Genomic DNA, 16011 nt, shown 5'->3' with positions numbered 1-16011 from the left:
ATGACCTTGTGGAAGATTCTTAGAACGAACCTTCTTCTTCTTTTTCTCGGGCTATGTGCGGGATCTCATAAATTCAGCAAATCTCTCACTCTGTGTGAGCTGCATAAATACATCCATAACACTAGCCAAACGATCTTTGAACCGAGCATCATCATCCTCTTTACCAATCACATCTTCTGGCTGTGTTACATCCTCATATGGCTCAACATCTGCAGCCTGTTCTCCTGCATGAATATCCTCAGATACATCTCTCTCAGGAGAAGTCTCTTGCTCTTCCTCTTCATGATAGAAGTACTCATCCTCTGTATCAGACATGTTTGCTGAATTTTTCAGCGATGGCTTTCTTCAAGGCAACCACAAGCTCATCCCCTTTAGAAAGTTGATGATTGGTCCCGGCAACGGAACCTTGAAACCGGCCTTTGATAGAAACCAGAGTGCGGTAGACTAGCCGTCACCCGTCCACTTGTAGTCTAGATAAGAAAACAGAAAAAAAGATTGGGGCTAGAGTGCCCAAATCTGAAAACAAAGCGACACCTGTTGGCCCCAAAGCTTGGCGCCCCTTGCGGTATTTCTTTATTCAATTTCAAAAAGTATGAAAGGCTGAGTACAACCAAAATCAGCCAAGAGATTACACCTGTATGTCCAATCTGACGGCCCACAATACCTCTTAGCACAGAGGATACACGCACACAGATCTGTGTCTCAAAGCAACACACTGTGCCTTCCTCTGATCAGCCAAGACCACTAAGCAGGGCAGCCATGAGCATACATCTGGCATAACTCAAGCACATGATTCAACATCTCAGCTCATACATACATGTACTGTTCAACCTCTGTCTCCACCCTTGTCAATCTGCCATACCCCTCCTCTCACAAGGGGCCAGATTTCTCAAATCTGCAACAGACATAAAGCAGTAGAAAGAGAGATAGATGAACAGATGTGGAGCTTACCAAAATCAGCCCGTGTATCTGCACTGGAGGAAATAACGGTACCAATCTGTACTTGTAGGCACTTGTTTCCACAATCCTGCTTCACACGTGTGTATGTACTTGTCTGTACCCTCCTCCTTGTATCCACCTCAGTGCTGTACCTGTCTGTACAGTCCTGAAAAACAGCACTGTACCAGTCTGTACTGCCTCGGAACACGTGCCAGAAGCTGTCCTTGCATACGCCGCCTACAGCCAGTATCTGTACCTGCCTGTTCCTGCGCAGCCAACCTGTACCAGATCTGTCCAGCGCCGCCAACAGCAGTACTGTCCAGTGCCGCCTGTTTCTGTCCTGTCCGTACAGCTGTCCGTACAGCTGTACCTGCAACAGAATCTGCAGCAGCAGTTCAGAACCTGTGCGCAGCCTGTTCCAGCAGAGATACTCGCAGCAACACCCGTGCGTAGCCTGTACTAGAGGGAGTACTTGCAGCAACCTGTCCGTACAGAGCTGTACGGCTGGTTTGCACAGAAAAACAGCAGCCCCAAAGATCTGCAGCAGCCGACTTGCTCCCCTCTAGCTTTTCCATGCTTCCCAACAAGAGTACCTATGCTCCACGTTTCTTTTTCCCCAAAAAGAAGAGAGAGAGAGAGGAGAGAGAAGCTTACACTCCGAAAGTGGAGTGGCCCCCTCCCCATAATAATCCTAGGGCCCCAACTTTAAAAGTTATTAAAGTTCCCTAGGGGCCACTAAGGCCTAGGGGCAACTTTTAATAAAACATTAGAATTCTAATGTTCTAGTTCCCCCCTTCACACCTAGGGATGTCCACACATCATTAACTCTGTCCGGGCACCCCCCATGTGAATCATTCAATATTCTGACTCAGCAACCACCATGCCCACACTTGTGCTGTTCCATTTTCACAGGGCCATGACAGCTTGTTCGCTTTAGACCCGCATAGCTCTCTGGATGAGATCACGAGAGGATTGGCAGGTGTTCTACATGCATCCGCCTCATATGCGTTTCCCTGCACTATGATCCCTTCCACCCACCCCCGCAGCACTGCCCCACAAATCACTTGGTATGATGATGAGTGTCGTGAGACACGGGCACAGCTACATCGTGAGATTGCCATTGGGTCTCACACACATAGACAGGCCAGGATGGTCTTTCGGCGCCTTGTGCGGAGGAAGAAACGAACCTATTTGGCTAAGCTAGAGGAGGAGATCTACCAACTATTCCTGGGGAAGGATAGCAAGAGGGCATGGAAGATGTTTCAGGAGAGACAGCCTAGTACTTTGGCATACGTATGCTAGAGAGCTATATGATGCACCAGGACAGCCCCCCACCCCCCCTCCAATGGGAGCTAGACCGCCTAGTAGCACCTTTTTTACTATGCGGATGGTGCTAGATGCGATAGACAGGTTACAGAATGGAAAGGCACAGGATCATGATGGGCTAGTTGGAGAGCACTTCTCATATGCACGAGACACTTTGGCTCCGCTCATCGTACATGTGTTTAATCGTGCCATTTGTGAGGGTTTCCCGACAAGCTGGACAGAGCATATCATTGTACCACTCGTTAAGAGTGGGGACCCCATGGTACCAAGCAACTATAGGACGATCATGATTGGTCATTACTTGGCCAAATTATATGGCTCTATATTGGAGTCGGAGCTGAGCCGATGGGCAGAGAGGCGTGGTCATCGAGCACATGGACAGGCTGGCTTCAGGAGAGGATTTACTACCTTGGATCACATACTGACACTTCGGGCGCTTATTGAAGAGTGCAGGGCATAGAAGAGAAGGATATACTCTGCTTTGTGGACTTCCGCAAAGCCTTCGATATCGTACCACGTGCCAGGCTTATGCACAGATTGCATGACATTGAGGTACCCGAGGATATGCAGTGGGGGATATATGCTTTGTATGAGTCTGTGTGACAGGCAGAGTCCGAGCTCCAGGCGGACTATCTGATAGGGTGACCAGCACGATAGGGGTGAAGCAAGGATGCCCGCTATCACCCACCCTCTTTGGACTGTACATTGATGCGGTCTCTGATTATGTAGACAGATTGGGAGGCCCAGGGGCCTGCTTGGCAGGGGTGTTGATACCCATCTTGTTATATGTTGATGATATTGTTCTAATCTCAGACTCTTCGGGAGGACTACAGAGACACCTGGATGCATTACAGGCTTTCTGTGCGGATAGAGATCGACAGTGAACCTTGCCTTTGGGGCACTTGAGAGGTAGTGTGCACATATACAGTTTCAGGAGCCACGCACCAAATTGTGGCTATTTGATACGCTTGTCACACCGACCCTCCTGTACGGAGCTCCAATTTGGGGACCCAGTATACATCACAAATCTCAGAGAGGGACAGATGAGGGATGGAGGCAAATGGAGAGACCACTGATTATGATGATTGCCCGCATGATTCGGAGCAAATCATCAGTACCACATGAGATTGTTCAGGCTAAGCTGGGTGCCCCACCAGTAGTAACTGAGGCCCTATTCCAGGTAGTTACCTTTTTACAGCGGCTATGGGAGCTCCCTTAGCAGAGGTACTCCCGTTTGGCATTGACCTCATCCATACAGTTGGCAGAGGATGGAGATACTCATTGTTGGTACGCTCAGATGAGATCATGGTTTGACCTACATGGTTTGCGGATAGAGGCACTACCACCCTTTCAGTACAGTCTGGATTGTCCATTTTTGGATCTCACCCGCTCAGAGCAAAACCGCGTGATCAGGATGGATATCATCAGAGTGGACACAGAGAGGACATGGACTAGCCCCCTTGAGCCCTTGGGCACGAAAATGACTGATTACAAGAGCCATTTTCTACACCTCTCACCGGATGATTTTATCACCCGCCCGGCGTACATGGATGTACACCTATCACATGGGATATGTTGTGCCATTTCTTAGTGGCTTTGCAGCCAGTTTTTGAATTGGTAAGTAAAATCTTGATTCTTGATGGCCGATTACAGAATCTTGATTCTTGAGTCTTGACTTACTAATTGCTCCACTTCTCTATTTATTTTACTCTTGTAGCCGAGATGATATATTGGCTATTGTGGATTATCGATGGGGGTATATGAGTCGCCCCATTCATGGGATGACTGCATTCCTCCATCCTTTCTACAAGACGCCACTTCTCTTTCATGATAGGGAGCTGCTCACCTTACGAGATAGGTACATTAATAGTATGTATGATGTGGAGCAGCAATTGGAGATTGATGCGGAGCTCTGCAGCTGGGTCAACAACTTGGGACCCTCATTTGCTAGAGCTGTTGCTCTTATACCAGAGGCCACCAAGCTTCCTCTTACTTGGTGGCAAAACTATGGAATACAGGGTCTTCCACAGCTTACAGATACAGCTCTGCGAGTGCTATCTCAGGTATGTATATCATGTATGTACTATGCCATATGAACTAGTCTTGTGAAGCTTGTTGGGAATTGCCGAGCTCACATGAATGAAGCACTTTTTTTGAATTGGAGTGCAGGATTGTTCAGCAGGTGCTTGTGAGCGCAACTGGAGCGCTTACTCACTCATACATACAAAGATACGCAATCGTTTGAGCACCTCTCAACTAGAGAGACTCGCCTATTGTAGGGCCAACATGAAGCTCGTACGAGCTTATCATGCTTTGGGCACCCCAAAACAGGTGAGTTTATCCTATTCATTCTCTTATGGGGATTGGCCTCCCATTTACATAGCTTTTATACTATAGTATACACACAGTTGAGTCGTTGACACTCCGCGTTCTCTTTGGTTTTACGTTGAATAGGTGGATCCAACACGTGTCAAGCTGGTCCCAGATCCTACCACCATTGATGAGGCAGAGCAACGGTTGAGAGATAAGCAGGATGAGATTCTTTGCCTCCTGCATAGAGAGCTAGAGAGTGTAGACAAGTGGGTGACGAGATCGAGAGCCCGGGCTTATAAAATTCAGCTACATGAGGGACCTGCAGATGCAGAGAGTTCTGGCCGGAGAGGCGCCCGGAGAGGGAAGCTGCCTATTCAGACTCCTCGAGCACGTGCGAATGAGGCCGTTCGCCTCATTCACACTACCCAGCAGGATGATGCAGAGGCAGGGACAGGGACATCTGAGGCAGTCCACCCACCTGTGTCCATGATGACAGGGCCCGAGTATGATGATGAGGGCAATGTCATCACGGAGGGTTATATGCTTGATTCTCCAGGGTCATCATCCTCATCGGATGATGAGTTTTGATTTGGTGTTGTATGGACATGGCACATTTTGTCATTATTCATAGACTCATTTTCAAATTTCATCATTTTTTGATGTGAATTGTGAGTTGTCACGACTCACTTGTGACAATGTGACTTGTCTTAAGTAATAAGTATTAAGTATTAAGTACGATTAACTTATTAAGTATGATTGACGACTTGTGATTCTGATTTCTCACTTTTGAATTAGTAGGTTTGTGACCTTGTTGTGTCTCTATTTCGAAAGTTTTATATGTCAATGTGGACATGGACTGAAATTTTATGTAGGTGGCTGAAATTTTTGAGATTTTATGTATTTTTACCAATGGTACGTATTTTTACGTACCTTAATTTTTTTTCCGTACCAAGCAACGTACAGTACGTACGGATCCGTACAGTACATAACGTTTGGTACCACCTTGGGACAGTTGCCCATTGGTGGATCATTGAAAAGACCACCAAAGATCCCATTTGGACTTGGAAAGAATTCAAGGACAGATTTTATGCACAATTTCTGCCTCCAAATGCCGAGAAAACTCTCACCCAAAAGTGGAATAGACTTGAACAAAAAGACAATGAGAGTGTGCAGCAATATGTCAACAAATTTTGGAAAGTCTTGCTTGAGGTAACTCCCTTTATGCAACTCTCTAAAGATGAAAGGAAGAGGAAGTTTCGCTCCAGATTGCAACCAGCTTACCGTTCGGGCATCGAATTGCACCCGAAACACACTCTTCAATAGCTCATAGCATCTGCTCTTGCTTTGGAGCAATTGGTGCTTAAAATTAAGCAGGATCAGGGAGGTTCTAAGGGCAAAGAGAGGGCTGTCTCAAACCTGCAAAAAGGTGGACAGCCACCTAAAAAGAGCTTTCGGGAAGCCCAAAAGGGTGGTAAAGCTGAAAGTACCCCATCCAAAGACATTGCACCAAAGAAGAATAAGTTTGGCTTGACCCCCGAGCAAAGGGAGCAATATGCCAAAGAGGGGTAAGGCTTTTCTTGTGGTAGTAAAGAGCACATGTTTAGGCAATGCCCTACCTGCAAGCAAAAGCACGAGGACAAGCCACCCAAGGCAAATGTGCATGCCATACCTGATGTGCAGGGTAACACTGAGCATGATGGCAAAGAGAGAGTGGTATGCAAAGCTTGGGGACAAATCAAGGATCAGCCCGGCTTATTCATGTTTGATGATTGTGCAACAGATAACTTCTTCTCTACACAGATGGCCAGCCGCCTTGGGCATAGAGATTGGAGACATGGGACCCCAAATTGAGGCAGAGACAAACTTTTGTTGGCAAAGAGGTGCAGGTCACTCCTCTTATTGGAAAGTTGCGCATACATATACAGGGTTATTTGGATCATGAGCATTTCTTGATTGCCCCTCGCAATGGATGTGACGTATTACTTGGCAAGCCTTGGCATCATAGGCTTGAGCCTCGCAAAGAATATAAAACCAACAGGATCACCTTTATGCATAGAGGTCGCATGCATGTCATTGATGCTGGCAAGGAAAGGGATTCTATCCCAGTTGTATCTCACATCCAAATTAATAAGGCAATGAAAAAGAGTCTTTCCACGTACTTGGTTTTTGTTCGTGACAAAATTGAACGCAGTAATGTGAATGTGGATGTATTGACTCAAGAAAGGTTGAATTTTCTTAATGCTTATAAAGATTGTTTTGCTGATGCATTGCTAGGAGAGCTACCTCCTGAGAGACCCGAGGATCATCGCATAGATCTTGTACCAGGTAGTTCCCCACCTAACAAACCTGCATATCGTGTGAGTGCCGCACAACAAGAGGAGATCATGAAGCAGGTTAATGAGCTTTTAGAGAAGGGTTTGGTTTAGCCAAGCTCCTCACCCTTTTGTTCTCCTGTGCTTCTTGTGCAAAAGAAGGATGGATCTTTCCGCATGTGTGTGGATTATCGAGCTCTAAACAAGCTCACCATCAAGAACAGGTTTCCAATCCCACGCATAGATGACATCTTGGATAAGCTTGATGGTTTGGCTTGGTTCAACCATATAGATTTGAAGAGTGGTTACCACCAGATTCTTGGTACCCCAGGATGTCCATAAAATTGTATTCAAGACAGCTTTTGGATTGTATGAGTTCTTGGTGATGCCTTTTGGCCTTACCAATGCCCCGGCAACATTCAACCGTACGATGGACAGGATATTTCGACCCCATTGTAAGTTCACAGGTGTATTCTTTGATGATATCTTGGTTTTCTCCAAGAATGAGGAGGAGCATAAGACTCATTTGGCTACAGTGTTTGAAGAGTTGCGAAAGCATAAACTCTTCATAAAAAATGTACATCCAAGTGTTGTGTTCATACTATAGGCGATTCATAAGACATTTCACCAAGATTGCCTCGCCATTGCATGATCTTACAAAGAAGAAAGCCACTTTTCAATGGACTTCGAATGAGCAAGGTGCCTTCTTGCAACTCAAAGCCAGTCATGGTAGAATGTGATGCATGTGGGAATTGTATAGGAGCTGTTCTAAATCAAGAGGGTCATGCAGTTTCTTATAAAAGCCGTCGATTGGATGATACCGAGATCCATTTGGACATTTATGAAAAAGAGCTCTTGGCTGTAATCCATGCCTTAAAAATATGGAAACATTACTTCTTGGGGCTGAATTTGTAGTCAAGACAGATCACCAAAGCTTGAGATATTTTCTATCTCAAACAAAGCTCTCGGAGAAGCAAATGAGAATGGGAAACTTGCTTTCCATGTTTCATTTTCAGATTGTACACACTCCGGGAAAGAAGAATCTAGTGGCAGATGCTTTGTCCAGGAAGCCTTATATAGCAGCAGTTTTAGTGGCGGGGCGTTACTTATCCAAAAAGCCACTGTCTTGCGCCAATTGATCAATGCTTCCGAAGCCACACCAAAAACTTGTAGAGATTGCTCTGCCCTCTGTAGATTGGTCTCCTGGCCATGCAAAAACAATCCCGTGTCATCAGCAAACTCAGAATCAAGCAAGTCCTCACCCCGGACCGGAAGCTGGAGTCCTCTCAAACCAACCTCCTCTGCTGTCAGATACATGCTCATAGCCTCTGCAAAGAAAAGAAAAAGGAACGGAGCGAGAGGGCATCCCTGACGGATTGATCTGGTCAGCTCAAAACTCGGCCCCCGTCCGGCCCTCGTCCTCCTACCATCAACACCTGGCTACGAGCTGTGTAATATAGAGCTGCCACCTCTCGAATCCAGTCTGGCTCAAAACCCAGGCGAAGCATAGTGCCCTCCAGAAAAAAACAGTCGACTCTGTCGTATGCCTTCTCAAAATCGAGAAGCCTAACGACCAAGTCCTCGCCAAGAAATCTAGCTCGGGCCGTCGCCTCCCAGAAGGTGAGAATGTTGTCAAGGATACTGCGCTCCTTGACAAATCCTGTCTGGGTAGCACGAATCAATCCCCAAGGAAGGGCTGGATCCTCAAACTCAAGGCCTTTGCTAAGACCTTGTAGACAGTATTGAGGATCGTAATAGGCCTCCATTGTCGAATATCATCTGACACTCCCTCCCCCTTGGGGATAAGAAAGATCAAGCCCTCTGAAATACTCTGTGGCATCACCCCAGTGTCCAAAACATGCTGAAAACCCCTGCGGAGGCCTGGCTCCAAAAGGTCCCAATAGCGCATAAAAAAGGCAGGCGTCAATCCATCCTCCCCAGGGCAACTATGACGCGGGAGGGCCCTCAAAGCCTCACCAAGCTGTGCGCATACCCAAAGCTGTGTGCATACGATCTGTGACCCTCCTTTGCTCATGGGCCCACACAGTCTGTCTGCAAGCATCACGTGCCTCCGTGGCTGGCTCCGTTGAAAGCAGGTCTCTGTAGAACTCAGTGGCAATAGCTCTAATCTCCTTGGGCTCAGTGGCTAACGATCCGTCCTGCCTCCTGAGCTGGCGTAATCCTGCTCGAGCATGGCGGGGTCCGGTGATGTCAAAAAACCCCCCAGTCACTCTATCACCAAGCTGAGTCCACTGAGAGGCCTGGTGATGATAGCAAAACTCGTGTCTTTGCTCCTCTGCCTCTCTAACCTCTTGGTGTGCCTGGCTCAGCTGGGACGCCACCCACTCACATGTAGGCTGCTGCTCTTGACGGCGCTGGAGCGAAGCAAGGCTACGTCTCAAGCGACGCTCCCGCTCTCGTGTCTCTCCCAGCCGTGTCAAGGCTGTAGCGTGCAAAAAAGAGCTGAGCTCGATGAGCCCCTGGACACACTGACCTGCTGCATCCAGGTCAGAGCGCTGGCTATCCTGCCATATCCTCTCAATGTCCTCAAAAAGAGTGGGGTCTGTAAGTTTCCTCTTTGGGATCCTCAACTGCAAGGTGGTCTCCCGTGTCCTCTCCTCAAGAGTCAAAATAACTGGCGCATGGTCTGAGAAAGAGGTGCCAGCGAGAATGCCAGCGGAGCCACCACGCTCCCCGAACCTGTCGCCCACGTAGAAGCGATCATCAATCCGTGATAGATTAGTCCCTCCCTGCCGGCGATCCGACCGAGAAAAACTAAGACTGTCCTGCGAATGGGAGAAAGCCTCATGCTGCCATGCATCAGTGATTCGCAGTGTCATACAAAATCGCTCCCAAGCTGCAAGCTCCGTGCCGTGCACTGTAACATGACTGCCTCCCAGCCTATCGGTCAGGTCCTTTAGCATGTTGAAGTCTCCCCCACACCAATGTGCGGCCTCGGGCAATGCATCTGTAACAAGGGTCCAAAACTTTGCTCTGGCACTAGCATGATTGGGCGCATAGACATTGAGCATACCAATGTGCTCATCGTGCATCCTCAGAATAACATATTGCGCTCTACCAGGCACAGTGACCCCCTGATCCACAATGGCCTGCCGCCATGCATCCGCAATGACCATACATACTCCTCCCTGCCCACCCAAGGGGCCAAAACCTACAGACGAAAAAGTGTCCCATCTACCAGGCATCACCGAACCATATCTCCGAATCCTGCTCTCACTCAAATGGTGCTCTTGGATCATCAGAATATCAATACTGCCCCCAACCAGGCATCTCTGAAGCTGGAGAGTAATCCCCATCCGAGCGACTACGAATCTGCCCAGCGGGTGTGCTACAAGAGTCTCGGACCAGGCACCAGTGGCTGTGTCCCATGGTGACTGCCGTCCGCTCGGAGAAAGAATCCTCATGTATGCATACATAGCCAGGGTCTCGTGCTAGGTCGGCCACTATGCGAAGTCAATTCCTGGAGGCATCCGCACTCCCGGTATCAAAGAAATGTGCCAACTCCTAGAGTCGCCTACCATGTCTGTAATCTCCAAGTCGCTCACATGGTGAGAAAACTCAACTGCCTGTGTCTGCAAAATACTAAGAGCAAGATCCAGAGTCCACTCCGGGTCGCGAGTGCCGCAAAGAGGGAAGGAGAAGGCCACCTCTGAATCAAGTGCCTCCTCTCGTCGGGCCGGAAGTATCACCACATGAACTCTGATAGGTGCTGGCTCATGGGGGCCCTCCGCTCCAAATAGGCGTGTAAAGGAGTAGTCGAAAGCCTCCGAGCGCTGTCTAGTGTCGAGTTACACGAGCAAGTGTTGGGGTAAAGGCATTATGCCCACCCTTATAGTGTGTACTAGCCCATAAGTTTTATAGTACATAGTACACTTAGTACTTTTAATGTACTAAGTGCACTATGTGTACTAGAGCAAATATACATGTGTGATAGGGGAGTCACACACTCATACTGTGAGTTGACTTATCCCCACACTTCTTCTCTGTGTGTGTCTCCCACATGAAACCGTAACTCTCTCCCTTCGACTGGTATCAGAGCCTACAACACAGTTCATGGCCTCTGCAGCTCTGCCTCATCAGAGCAAGGTTATAGCCCCCCTCCCCGTGGAGTTCTTGGTGCCAAGCAGCTTCCTACGTCAATCTGCAGTCCCCGTCCGGCACACTGTAGCTCTGTCGTCGCCAATGAACTTCCGGTAGCTCCAGATCCATTCGTCGCCCCATCTCTCTGTGTTCAAGCTTCATCTCCCCTCTTCCGAAGCCCTCTGTGCTTGTGTCGCCTATCCTGCCCTCTTCGTCCATATCCGTTACGCACGCAACTTCTGCATCTTCGTTGTCATCTTCTTCCGGTAATGGCGCCCCTGTTTCCTGCCGCGCAGGCGGTCCATGGCCTCTCTGTCTGGCATAGCCGGGATGCTGTACCTGCTGTCAGAGACACCGTGGGTGTTGGCCGACATCGAGGAGGACTACAAGAACGAGATGCAGAAAGTGATAACGCAGGTACAGGCCACGCTGGGGCTGGACAAGGGCGATTCTTCTCGCTGTGATTCCGTGAAGGCCCTCCGGCACTGAGAGTGTTGGCGCAGATTTGCAAGCGAGCAGCTCATAATTTGGGGTGGATGCCCTCCTTGCGGCAGGCCACCCGCGCGCACCCGCGCTTCACCTGGAGCACGCATGAGCCCTGCAAGAAACCTTTTTCTGCAACAACAGAAATCAGAAGCCCGTAGAACTTGAAATACGACCCCCCCCCCCCCCCCCTTTTTTCTGCAACAAAAATCAGAAATTTTCAAAGGTATCTGTTTCAATTTTGGGATTTGCATGTCCATTATCATCAATTGAGCAGGTACAGGTCCAAATGGCTCATATTTTGAGCAAAATTGGCAACATTGGGTGACATTGGTCACATTCCGGGTCAATTTGTAGGAAATTGGGTGTCAACATTTGGGGCTTTTGATGTAATTGTGCCATTGGGCATTCATACATGCTGTATGATGTGAGCAATCTCACATTCGGGGCAAAATTGCAGGAAATTGGAGTGCAAATCAAAGGGCCTTTTGTGCCAATTGGATTGATTTGCATGCAGGCACTGGCATTTGATGCTTTGGGCGATGTGTTGATGCCTGTCAAGCACACAATGTGCCAGTAAATCAAGGAGCTTTTATGTATTGGATGTATATGTGGCCAGGGGGAAGCATTGTGAAGACTCTGGATGCCTGCATGTGCATTAATGTACCATTCATGATCAAAAATTGATCTTGAATCAAGGGGCTTTTCAAGATTTTGTGCTTGTCAAACTTGGCAAAGCAGCATGGAAGACTTTTATGCCTTGAACCCTCAGAAATCCACTTGCAGTCAAGGAGCTTTTGCTCAATTTCTGTCCGGGACTGTTGTATGCAGTGGTGAGGACTGTCAAGGTCTGATTTTCACTCATTTTGGACAGCCAGGAGAGCATTTATTGCTACTGTACTTGCTGGTACAGATTTGGTACAACTTTGTACAAGTTTTGGCATGGCTGTACATTGATTTGAGTGAGGAAAAGACTCATTTTCAGCTGCTATACTTGCCGGTACAGATTTGGTACATCATTGGTGAGCACTTAGTACTGCTGTACAGCATTTTGGAAGGGGAACAGAGCACATCTAAGGTGCTGTCATAAATCTGCAGCAACCAGATTTTGGTGATTTTATCACATTCAGTGGGAGGAGAGTTGCATTCGTGCTTCCGCAGTGGGAGAAACTTTGGGAGAACAACCGTGAAAATTGTGCGCTTTGGTGCAGTGTTTGCACATCTTGCAGGGAGTCAGGCATTGACTATGTCAAAGGTTGCATATTGCTATGGCAACTACAGGTGAGAGCTCTTCATTGCTTCACATCAAAAAGCTTGAAGGCTCACATAATTATGACATTTGGCAAACCCAGTGCTATAATGTGTTGCTCCAGAAGAAGCAGCACAAGCCCATCAAAGAAAGGGGTGTAATGCTCGCTTCTCTTACTGCTGAAGAATGGGAAGATATGGATGAGCTGGCAAGATCCACCATCATGTTGTCTGTGTCAGACACTTTACTTTTCAGCATACGTGAAGAGAAGACAGCTTGGGGAATGTGGCAAAGATTGCAGGACTTGTATGCCCAGCAAAGTGCCTCAAGCAAAGTGTATTGGTTGAAGAAACTCATAGGTCTTCAAATGAAGGAAGGGGCGGCGTCTATGACAGCCCATCTAAATGAGTTTAATGGTGTTGTCAGCCAGGTCATCAATCAAAAGTTGGCAATGGACGATGAGTTCAAAGCCACCTTTCTCTCATGCACTTTGCCAGAGAGTTGGGACACATTCAGGACAGCCACTAGTAATTCAAATGCTATGCTGTCATATGCAGATGTGGAGGGTGCTCTCCTTCAAGAGAAGATGAACAGGAAGAACAACTCTGTTGGAAAGTCAAATGCAATGAATGCACGTGGGAGATCCTAGCAAAGGGGTAAAAGCCAAGAACGGGGAAGGAGCAAGTCCCGCTCCAAAAAGGACTTGGAATGCCATTATTGTGGCAAGAAGGGATATTTCAAAAAGCAATGCTACAAATGGAAGAATGATCAAAAGGAAAAGGGCAAAGGAAAAGACAAAGACAAAGATGCAAAGCCAAAGGGCAAAAGTGGAGTCAAGATTGAAGAAGTCAATGTGTCACATGCAGGTGACAGTGAGGATGAAGTCCTATTCATGTCTTCACTTGATGCCCATTCACTCCTTGCAGGAGATGGTCATGGTATGCTCTCATGGATCATTGATTCATGTGCCTCCTTTCATGTCACAGGTTGCAGAGACTTGTTTGTCAGGTATACTGCTGGCAATGAAGGAGTAGTTTATTTGGGTGACAACCATGCATGCCAGATTCTCGGCAGAGGTGATGTGAGGCTTGTGTTTTCAGATGGCTCACAGCTTATGCTCCATGATGTCAGGCATGTGCCTGAGATCAAGAAGAACTTGTTTTCTACTGGACAGCTTGATGATGTTGGTTATGTTACCACATTTGGTGGTGGAAAGTGGAAGATTAGTAAGGGCTCACTGGTTGTTGCTAGAGGCTCTAAGGGGGACACTCTTTACTTGATGCATGCTAATGTTTGTCACCATGCTAATGTAAATGCAACCGAGCTGCCGGAAATCTCTATGTGGCATAGCCGGTTGGGACACATGAGTGTCAAAGGAATGGAGCAATTGTCTCGTTTTGGTTACTTGCCTTCTCTAAAGTTCTCAAGTTTTCAGTTTTGTGAGCATTGTATATATGGCAGGCAACTCCAGTGCCCCCACAAGAAAGCCCTTGGACAGAAAGATGCTTAGTTAGAGCTTGTGCATACAGATGTATGTGAGATGCCTCAGCTTTCTTTGGGAGGGGCAAAATATTTTGTCCTTTATTGATGATGCCACACGCAAGGTGTGGGTTTATCTTCTTCGTCTGAAGAGTGATACATTCTGAGTGTTTGAGAAGTTTGTTGCTCATGTTGAGAATCAAACTGGCAAAACACTGAAGGCTTTGCGTTCCGACAATGGTGGAGAGTATATGTCCAAACAGTTTCAGGACTTTTGTGATGCTAAAGGCATCAAGAGGGAGCTCTCTTCTCCTTATGATCCTCCAAAACGGGACAGCAGAGAGGATGAACAGGACCATTCAGGAGAAGGTCCGTTCTATGTTGTCACATGCTGCGTTACCTCATGATGATCTGGATTTGATTCAGATGGATGTGAAGACTGCTTTTCTTCAGGGTGATCTCCATGAGGAGATATATATGCAACAGCCAGAGGGTTATGCAGTGAATGGAAAGAGAAGCTTGTATGCAAGCTGAAAAAGAGTCTTTATGGGCTCAAACAGGCACCAAGGGAATGGTATCATGAATTTGATACATTCATGAAATCCCAAGATTTCAGGAGGAGTGACATAGATCACTGCTTATACACCAAGAAAGCTTTGGATGGCAGTCTATTGATCCTCATCTTGTATATGTTGATGATATGTTGATTGCCGGGAAATCTCGTAAAGAGATGGATGCCTTGAAGAAGAGGTTGCATCAGACCTTTGATATGAAGGATTTGGGTGATACAAATCACATTTTGGGTATACGGATACTTCGGGACAGAAATCAGCATGTGTTGTATTTGTCTCAGAAGGAATACATTGGCAAAGTTTTGCAAAGGTTCAATATGGAAGGGCGGGAGAAGACTAGTACTCCTTTGCCTCCATATGTGAAACTCAGTGCTATGGACAGCCCACAGTCGGATAGTGACAGGGCTGATATGGCCAAGATTCCGTATGCTTCAGCTTGTGGCAGTCTCATGTATGCCATGGTTGCTACCAGGCCGGACATTGCATTTGCAGTGGGAGTGGTTACTAGATACATGGCCAAACCTGGCAAGAAGCATTGGGAAGCAGTGAAAGGTGTCATGAGATACCTGAAGGGCACACAAGATATGTGCATCTGCTTTGGCAAACAGGATGCATTAGTGCATGGTTACACGGATTCGGATTATGCCGGTCATCCAGATAACCGGAAGTCTACTGCCGGTTATGTGTTTACATTCACAGGAGGTGCTGTGTCATGGATATCCAGGATGCAGAAGTGCACTGCCTTATCTACTACAGAGGCCGAGTATATTGGAGCCACAGAGGCTTGCAAGGAGGCATTATGGCTATCTCGGTTAGTGGTTGATTTGGATTATACAGGAGATATTCCATTGTTGCATTGTGACAGTCAGAGTGCCATCCAGTTGGCAAAGAACCCTGTCTTTCATGCAAAGACGAAGCATGTGGATGTGAAGTATCACTTCATCAGAGAGGTGATAGAGAACAAGCTGATTCAGCTTGTCAAGATTCATACGGATGACAACCCGGCTGATCTGTTGACAAAGAGTTTGCCTCCAGAGCGATTTGCTCATTGCAGACACTTGATGGGCATTGGATGAGGCCAGTTTCAGCCTTGATATGGCCTTGTATATTATCATGTACATGCTGATTTTTCTTTTCCTTCATTTAAGGGAACTTTGCCTTTAAGTGGGAGGTTGTTGGGGTAAAGGCATTATGCCCACCCTTATAGTGTGTACTAGCCCATAAGTTTTATAGTACA

At 47.3% G+C, this 16011-nt stretch overlaps 2 protein-coding genes across 2 annotated transcripts in view; both read left to right on the top strand.

The window, feature by feature from the left end:
- PIFI (post-illumination chlorophyll fluorescence increase) overlaps positions 1-16011 on the top strand; it is a 91070-nt gene that overhangs the window by 22528 nt on the left and 52531 nt on the right. The window lies entirely within an intron of this gene.
- On the top strand, positions 4291-7452 carry LOC147630772 (uncharacterized). Its single transcript, XM_086810047.1, has 2 exons — positions 4291-4596; positions 4720-7452. The coding sequence occupies exons 1-2, from the start codon at positions 4552-4554 to the stop codon at positions 5164-5166; spliced, it is 492 nt and encodes a 163-aa protein (XP_086666173.1). The 5' UTR covers positions 4291-4551; the 3' UTR covers positions 5167-7452.

Source organism: Cibotium barometz, chromosome 16 (assembly GCF_041138505.1).
Source record: "Cibotium barometz isolate CiBa-2024 chromosome 16, ASM4113850v1, whole genome shotgun sequence".
Classification (NCBI taxonomy): domain Eukaryota; kingdom Viridiplantae; phylum Streptophyta; class Polypodiopsida; order Cyatheales; family Cibotiaceae; genus Cibotium; species Cibotium barometz.
This window is presented reverse-complemented; position numbering and strand designations above follow the sequence as displayed.

Coding starts and splice junctions, on each gene's coding strand:
- LOC147630772 (XM_086810047.1), top strand. CDS start 4,552: ATGAAGCTCGTACGAGCTTATCATGCTTTGGGCACCCCAAAACAG. Junction 4,597..4,719: donor CTTTGGGCACCCCAAAACAG/GTGAGTTTATCC, acceptor TACGTTGAATAG/GTGGATCCAACACGTGTCAA.